Source organism: Buceros rhinoceros, unplaced genomic scaffold, assembly GCF_000710305.1.
Source record: "Buceros rhinoceros silvestris isolate BGI_N320 unplaced genomic scaffold, ASM71030v1 scaffold12126, whole genome shotgun sequence".
Classification (NCBI taxonomy): Eukaryota; Metazoa; Chordata; class Aves; order Bucerotiformes; family Bucerotidae; genus Buceros; species Buceros rhinoceros.
Window position 1 is genome coordinate 2396 of NW_010419367.1, and position 8519 is coordinate 10914.

Consider the following 8519-nt stretch of genomic DNA (forward strand, 5'->3'; position numbering starts at 1 on the left):
AAACCAAAAAGGAGTAAGTAGGCAGTGCAGGAAAGCACAGAGATGATGGATGGTCGTCCTCGCTGCAGCCGAGATTGTTCCTAAAGTAATCGTTGACATTTTGATTTTGATGAAGTGTATCCGGCGTGCTCCCTGATTAACGTTCCTAGAAAACCAAGTGTGTCGTCATGTTTAGACTGATAAGACTCTTTTTCCTTCTGAAGCTGTGTTCTTCCCCCGCTCTGTGGCGTCTTTACCAGAACAGCCCCATGGCTTTCCCTGGTCTGTTCCCCTCTTGTAACTTTATGAATTAGTTTGTGGATTTCCCCGTGTTTGACCAAGGAAGGAAAGGTCTGAGAGGATGAACTTCCTCTGAGCTCTGTGAAAATGGTTTCAGAGCCCTTGCTGGAGGAAGAGCCCTGGGGGGAGGTTATCTCCTCTTGCACGTGTGAAATTCAGAGGGAGCGTGGTGTGGGAGAGCAGGGCTGGCTCAGTTCTGCTGCTCCCGTAGCTGCTGAGCGGGACCAGCTTTCTTGTGGAGCAGCTATGGCTTTTGGTGCTTGTACTCACAAGCCAAAGCTTCTCCATGGGCTGAGCAAACCTGCCAGGCTCTCCTCAGACTGTTTGCTGGACTTGGTGGTGTGTTTTGAATGAGCTCATACACCTATTTCCTGAATTTTGCAGCAGCTGCTACCTGGGAGATACTGGAAACAGGCTGAAGCTTCTGAGTTAGTTTCTGGGTTTGGAAACATGTTTGTCAGTTCAGTGCAAAGGCCTTTTCCACAGCAGAAGGTTTGACAGTTTACTCATCCTCGTGTCCGTCAAGCGATATGTTCCTGGCCGGGTTTGCTCCAGCAGGGCTGCACTTCCCAGCGCATCTGTTCAACGCTGTGGGAGGAAATAACTGTTTATGTGTCATCTTTTTTTTCTTGTGTTCAGCTAGCTGTCCTGTTTAAAAGTCATTCCAGTAATCAACAAAGTGTAAGACTGGTACGCCTGGAAATGATATAGACCGCTGGACTGGGGCTCCTGGGAGTACTGGTTTGCTGTTAAATCAGAGCGTGACAGCTTGAGTGAAGCCTTGCTGTAGACCTGGAGACAAAGCACTGGTGATTCGAACTCTGCTGTCTGAGGTGAGCTCTGGCTTGGTGGGTGAAACTCAGAGGGATGCAGATCAGCTCGCTGCTTAAAAAAAATCCGTGCTGGCTGCCCTGCTTCAGGCCAGCGCTGCCCCAAGTTCATTTTACCGGAGCTGCCCTGGATACAGCTTTATGGAATGCTTAAAAATCCCTCACGCTTTCAGTTAGTCAGCAAACAGCGAGAACCTCTACTTCTTCTCCCTCTCTCATCTCTTTTGCATGGGGCTGCTCTTTAACCAAAGAGGTAAGCGGATCTTCTCAGTCCCAATCCAAACTCCGCTACCTTTTCGTTCTTGCCTTGCCCACCTGGGTTTTTGGCGTGCTGGTTGCTTATACAGGGAATATAACTTGTTTCTACCAGGCTACATCAGTTGTTAGTGCTCCTCATCCTTGTCTTTAGCTTTGTGCTGATCAGCTAAGGGATCCTGATGAGGTGCTCGCCTCTATTCTCCACCTGAGCGTTTTGCAAACCTGTGGCGCCTTTTAATAGCTGTAACAATTTCCTCCAGTTTGGAATGATGTGAGCCCCAAAGATCAAGTGAGGGTTTTGAAATAACACGGAAAACCTGTGGTAGAGAACAAAATAACTTCTCAGAAAACTGTGAAACTTCTCAGACCGTGGTGAGATATAAGCAAGGTTTTCCCCCTCTTCTCATACGTTTCCTCTCACTCTAAGCAGAGTTTCACTTTGAGTTTCGGGTTGGCTTTAACCTCAGGAACTCAAAGCGTAACTAAGGGGAAACCACTGCGTTTGTTTTCAGATGTTACCTGTGAGTTTGTTTGAGATGGTTTATGAATAGAGGCATGGTGGGGGTCGAGTCTGAAGAGGGATGTGTAAAAGAGGGGGGAGGAAGGCAGGGGTGCTGGGGTCTCGTTTGTGGAGATGAGTCCCTCGTAGGGAGACGGGGAAGGTGGGATCTTGTTTGGGGTAGTCGAAGAGTGGCAGAAACATTGTTGGATATATGGGTGCATGGCGGAGTGTCAGCTCTTCGTGTTGAGAGGGTGGTTTCCCCATATTCTGCTGGTGTCACTTCTTTTACATATTTCATCTCGATAGTTAAAATCTATCAAGTTTAAGGATAGGTGAGGCCAGCAGGACACCTCCAGACTGTTTATGGGGCACCAAGTGGCTGCCTTTGTGCTGGGGCAGCCCAGGAACAGTGTAATAATTACAAATTGTCACCTTCTTGAATTGGGGATGTCTCTTGGCAGGGGCTGTGCTCCTGAAGACAGGCTGTTTCTTACACGAGGGGCTGCTCACAACAGAAGGTATCTGGGCTGTCCCTTGCTGTCTCGGGGCTTGACTCAAACCATATTAAACCCAATATTTAGATTCGTATTGTCTTTGGATTAAGCGCTAAAATTCCCATGAGTCATTTCCAACGGTGTGAAGGCACGAAAGGTTGCGGGTGTGGGAAGGACCGCGCCTTGGTTGGGCCCCAGCCTGCCACCAAAATTTTTGACACTTGCTTTTAAGAACTTCCAACGTGTGTCTAAGACACAGCTCCTGTTAGTTAGTCTGGAGCTTTGTTAGTTATTGACCACATCGAGATTTATTTGTCTTCCCTCCTTCTGAAAACAGACGCTTGTTTATTTGTAAGAAACCGAGCAGTTGGGGGCTGTAAGAGGAAGGGAACGGGTTGTAAATTTAACAGGAGCAAATGCTGTGTGTGTTTGCTTAGAAAATAAACCAAGTTCACGCGTGTGCATGTGTAGTTGAGACAACCCGAAAGACTCGAGGCTACAGGTTGTGGGCTGCCTTATCGCTTCTCAGCGTGGCTGCGTAGCAAATAAATGAGGGGGTTTTGTCACAAATAGCCTCTTCAGATCTTGTCAGTTGAACTGGCCCCAAGGATTTTGCCACTCACCTACTTTAAGGATTTACTGGGTTGGAAGGAGATCAGCTAACAAGAATCGAGGTGGTTCTCCGTGTATTTTTTGTGTGTGAGATAGGGTGAAGCTGCTCATTGTGGGTCTGTAGGGCTCGTGCAGTGTGGGGTTTTCTTAAGATTATGCTTCTTCCACACCCAAAATCATTACAAAAAATTGTGGTGCATGTAGCAGTCTCCAGCTGGTGAATCTTATGGTCATAGGTCATCGATGTCACAGTTGTGCAAAGCAGATAAAGGAGAGGAAAATGGGCGAGAGAGTGTCATCTTCCTACATGCAGGGGCTGGTTTTGTACCAGTAAAGGAAGTTTAAAGGCAAAACATCACCGAGATCTGGATATCCCCTCGTTCTCTGTGGCTCCCTTTCAGGATACCTGGGGAATGCTTCTTTGGATGAACTGAGGATCCTGTGGTTTCTCTGTTCTCCCTTTCCCTCTCTTGCCATCTGGTTTAAAGCCGCTTCTTGACTTGTGGCTTTTTGGTGTGAATTTACTGTGAAGTAGCGTTGGTGCAAGTTTTTCTCCAAGCAGCAAAAGCAGTTGTAGCGTTTGCTGCCTTGTCGTTCCCGTTAGTGACTGTTGCTCTGAGCCTTGCAGGCATCAGAGGAATTCCAAAGGGTCTGTTCTCCGTCACCATGGGCTTTGTGTTTGTTTGGCCCAAGATCACCATGAAGATTCTTAGTTTGGAGGAATGGCTGCCAACGTTTTCTTCGGGTTATTCTTTCTTTAGCAGAGAGATCAATCTAGGAGTATCGTCTGATCTTGCTTTTCTTGCAGACAGTCAGATGTATCACAGTCTGCCGGGAGCGAAAAGTCTTTTGACGAAATCATTTTGTAATGATTTCTCTGTGGGTTTTCAAGGCTAACAGAAAACAAACAATAAAAAATTCCTAGCTTGATGACTGTAATGTTTTTATAAGTGTCTGTATCTGTGTGTGTTGGAAAAAGATTTGTCTCCATGCTCGATTCTTCCCTTTAAAGATTCAAATTAATCCTAAAAGTGTTTACTCAGATGCGATGAATTACAAGTGGATGAAATTACGTTGTTGTCAGATTGACTCATCGTCCCGCTTCGCTCCCCCAGCTGAGAACATCGCCCTCCCAGCTCTGAGGAGTTTGCTCACTCAAAGACCTGCGATTGACACAGTCGACGCGTCTCCCGCGTTAGAGACCTCGAGGGTTTTGATAGCTGCGTTTGGAGGCGATAATCAAGCAGTGAGATCATCCTGGCGTGGCTCTATCTCTTATGCAGTTGCTGCACTTCACCCTCCTTCGTGCCTTTTACAATCCACGGTGAGAGCGTTGCTTGGTGGCACCCTGGTGTCCCCCTTCGCTCTGAAAGGGGGAAAATGGCTTCTCTGTGAAGCGTTTTCTAGTTCTGTGGTTGATAAACAATAGGACTATGAATATTAGAAGTAGGTTTTATTTTGCAGTCTTCTGACCCCCTTTAATCAGCAGAGGAGCCTGTAGATGGGAGGGAGTTGGGACTGAAGGCCTCTCGGAGGACAGTAACTGTTCCTGAATATTTCTGTGTCATTCTATGAGAGTTTTCTTGGAAAAATGAAAAGGAAAATTGTTCCTTGCTGTACTCGGCATTTTGCTGAATTGTTCATTCCCAATAGCTAAAATAGCTGAATACCACAAGAGCTTCTTGCTACCCTATAACTATGTTAGTGCCTTTCTCACCACAAGGGCAGTTTCTCTCAGTAAAAAGCCAAAAAATTGCACCCCACAGAATGCGCACCAGGATGCTGCCAGCAAACTGCTAATGCGACTCCCCTGCGCAAACGGAGCCGTATTTACAAGGCTGCCTTGCTCTGGGGGAAACTTCCAGCGGAAGCTAGATGCTGGGGAAGGAAAGTCTGGTCTGGCAGCTGTGTTTGGTTGGGTTTGGGTGCCTTGCTGGACCTCCAGGTGCACAGGGTCTGCAAACTACTTGTGCAAAAAATCTGTTTTCTAGTAAATGCTTCAGGTTTTCTGAACCTCTGAAAATAGTTTAAATAGGCTGTGAACGTTGGAGAGGATGGTCCTTCTCGCAGACTTTGGCATTTCCAGCTCTGATAACGCGGGGGTCGGTTACGTTTGGACACCATTTGTGTTTCAGTTTGCTGTGCCTACCAAACCGCTACCGGTTTAGATAAGAGGTTTGTGTCTTTGAATCCTGAAGAAGGGAAAACAAGACTCTGGCCCTAAGGCTGAAGATCTTGTCTTAAATTCCTGATGAGAACCTCAGGTAAGGCTGGCTTGACAGTACCATGGGATCGCAGACCGGTGTTGGGTGAAGAAGGGTCTTATCTGCTCTCTGCAAACAAGAGCCTGTTGTTATCTGTCTGGGTGACTTGGGCAGAGATTAAGGAAAACAACGTGTATGTCTCCATGAGCAGAAACCAGCACGTTCCCTTGCTAAGAAACGTCCAGGAAATTCAGCGTGGGGCCCTGTGGGATGCTGTGGAATCAGTAGCTCGGGCTCAGGAGAGACCTTTCCATCGCGGTGTTTGACCGCTCGCACAGAACGGGCCAAATACACAAACTTTAAATACGTGTACGTTAGGGTGCAGAGGTTGTTCTCCCAATTTACATTGCTGAATTTAAGCTCTGCCCTCGCAAGCTGAATATAAATGGAGCTTTATACAGTTATTTCATTGCTGGGGAGGAAGATACTTGTCTGCACTTCCAGCACCTGGAATAGTGACAGGAGGAGACTTGTGAGCTCCCCCAGGTGCCTTAACCGCTGCTTTCCAGCCCTGTTAGATGGCTACAACCCATCTAAAGTAACGCTAACGTTGCATTTAGAGCCCTGAAAAATAAATGCCCTTTTCCCTGTGTAAAAAACCGTTTAGCTAGAAATTGCCGGGAGAAGTGAGCTGTCACTCATTCAGCTCCTCACGCTGTTGGCTTTGGATCTTGGAGACAACAGACGCTGGCACGGACGCTTGTTTTGCAACAGAAACATCCGTTATACTCGTGCTTTGCCTCCCAGACACCTTTTGGCACGTGGTGAGGAAAGCCTGCCCTCGGCTCTCCAAGGTGTGGCAGCTTTTTTTTCCTCGGATGGTTTCGGGTGCGGTTACAATCGGTGATGGAGAAACCGCTGGCAGATTGAGAATGCGTGGGAAATGTCACCTGAGCTGTTATTTCCAAAGGCACACAGAAGACTCTGCTCATTTGGTTGTACCAGTTCACACATTTATTCTTAATTCTGGAAAGTTATGACTTTATTTTTTTTTTCTTCAGTTGGAAATGAGCAGCCACAGAATCAACAGATTGCTGCCCTTCCCAGCTACAACAGTCACAGCTCTGCTCATGCCGCGAAGGGTTGTCTAGGCTTTGTCATCAGCAGAGACAGCCAGGACCTCCTAAAGGTGGAATAGAGTTGTCCTTGTAGCCGTGCTCCAGTTCCACAAAGAGCTGTGCAAACGGTGTTTAGCTTGTGGGGGAATCACAACAGTATTTCTTTCCTGAATAGCCCCAAGAATGATCGTGCCGCTTGTTTCAGTGCCGGAAAAAATGAGGTGTTTTCTCCTTTAACGTCCTCGGTGTCCAGGGCCCAGCGAGGGCTTTGTGGTGGTTGATCACCATCTGATAAGGCCGCGCAGAGACGGGTAGCAAAGAAAAGAGAAGATTTTGCTTTACATCTTTCATGTGCCTTTCACTTACACAAGATTTTTTGTTTGTGGGTTTTTTCCCCCGCTCTCTCCTTTCTCCCACGTCTCCATTCGCCAAACTGCCATCTACCGCTTGTGTTCCTCTGAAGTGGGAAGATCTCGAAGTACAGAAGCTTTGCCAGAGGGTTTTTTTTTGTAGTGTTTATCCAACTTCTTCGATTTCTGTGGTTCACTTGGGGCTACATGTTTGTCTGTGTGGAGACAGCGATCAGAGTGGAAAACATGGGCGTTTCGGCTTTGGCCCAGCAATTTCTTCTCGTTTGTAGAAACCAAAGCAAACATTGTAGTCCTGCTTACTCTCAATGTATGTGCTTGTCAGACCTCTTTTGCAGAAGATCCCTATTGCATCCTTCTGGTAATAGGCTGATAATGAGCAGGTTTATTCCCTTGTGCAATGCTTCTCATAAAAAAAAGGCTTTGTGTTTGTCTGTTCATCTTTCCTTCCATTGTTCATCTTTTATTCCTCTATTCCTGGTGAAATGGTTTTCTCTTTCTGCAGATTCTACTCTTTTACTCATTGGCATCACTGAGATCATCGCTTGGACCTTCAGGAGAAGAGACTTTCGGACAGCCCTGCTCCACTCCGCCTGACCCTATGACTGGAGGCTTCACCATAGCTCCGTCCTTTGCCCTGCAGTTCCACAAGATGGGTTCGTTCAGAAGGCCCCGCCCTCGCTTCATGAGCTCCCCGGTCCTCAGCGACCTGCCGCGCTTCCAGGCGAGCCGGCAAGCTCTGCAGCTCAGCTCCAACTCCGCCTGGAACAGGTGAGCAGGACCCGCGCGGGCTGCGCCCTCGCCCTGCAGCCGCCCCACGCTACTGCCTGAGCTTTGTACTTCAGACCATTTATGGCTAAGCTCATCTGTTTATAAGCATGCCTGAGTTTTTGGCACGCTCAAGCTTTGCCAGCATTGAAAGCCCCCATGGAAGTGAAAAAAACAAGACCTGGTCTTTGTTTTGGCTAACGCTGCTCAGAGATACCGCCTTGAAGTAAAGCAGAATTGCTCTTCGTTAACAGCTGCATCTCTTAAGTCCCGTTTAGGAAAACACATTCCTAGTACTGTAATAAAGGCTGGTTTCTTAATACATGACAGGCATTTATTTGCATATTATGGAGCTTTTACCACAGGCAAGTTTCCTCTGAGAACCGCGAAGCCTGTGGCTTCTACCAGCATTTCCTACTGCCAGCCAAATCCTGTGTACGCTGATGTCATGCGGCAATGACAGCTGGAAAAACAGCGCGTAGGGTGAGGAGTGAGGTGTCCTGATCTGATTTGATGACCTGAGCATGTTCCTACTCTCCCTCCTGCCACCTGGCACAGCTCTGCGCTCTGCAGACCCTTCTCTCTTGCTGGCTTAGCTCAGGAACGCCCGTTAAGGGAGTGACACCTGCTCTTGTTAGCCACGGCAAGCCTTTAGACCTGTGAAGCCGTCTTGTGCGCTGTCACTTTGTGACTTCCTCTGTGCTGCTGAGAGAAGTGTGAGTTAGAAGATCCTCCAGCAGCACCTTATGAGCTGTAACAGGGCTTAAAGTTGGCTCTTACTAAGGTGATGCTGGCTGCAGAACGTCTTCCAGCACAGCGAGACGCTGCAGATTGGGTGCTTCCTGCTAGCAGTGGGATGTGTTTGGTAGATATTGCCAAAAATTGATGTCTCCTCATAGCAACCAGCCGGCAGCACACAGCAAAGGTCCCCTAAATAGCACTGATAAAGACATACCTGGCGTGGCCTTGTTCTTCGTGAGCAGCGTCCCGGTAATGACTTCCCTTCTCCTCTTGGCACAGCTCGAGGTTGGTTCTGCTCCGTCTCCCATGTGAGATGGAGGTAAAGATGAGTGATGATTTCCAGCA

The 8519-nt window shown here is 47.8% G+C and overlaps 1 protein-coding gene across 1 annotated transcript in view; it reads left to right on the forward strand.

The window, feature by feature from the left end:
* Positions 1–7266: 7266 nt before the first annotated feature.
* PRR5L (proline rich 5 like) overlaps positions 7267–8519 on the forward strand; it is a 25044-nt gene continuing 23791 nt past the window's right edge. The window contains exon 1 of the mRNA XM_010138888.1: positions 7267–7436. Within this exon, the coding sequence (XP_010137190.1) occupies positions 7267–7436 (170 nt within the window). The remainder of the gene's footprint in view (positions 7437–8519) is intronic.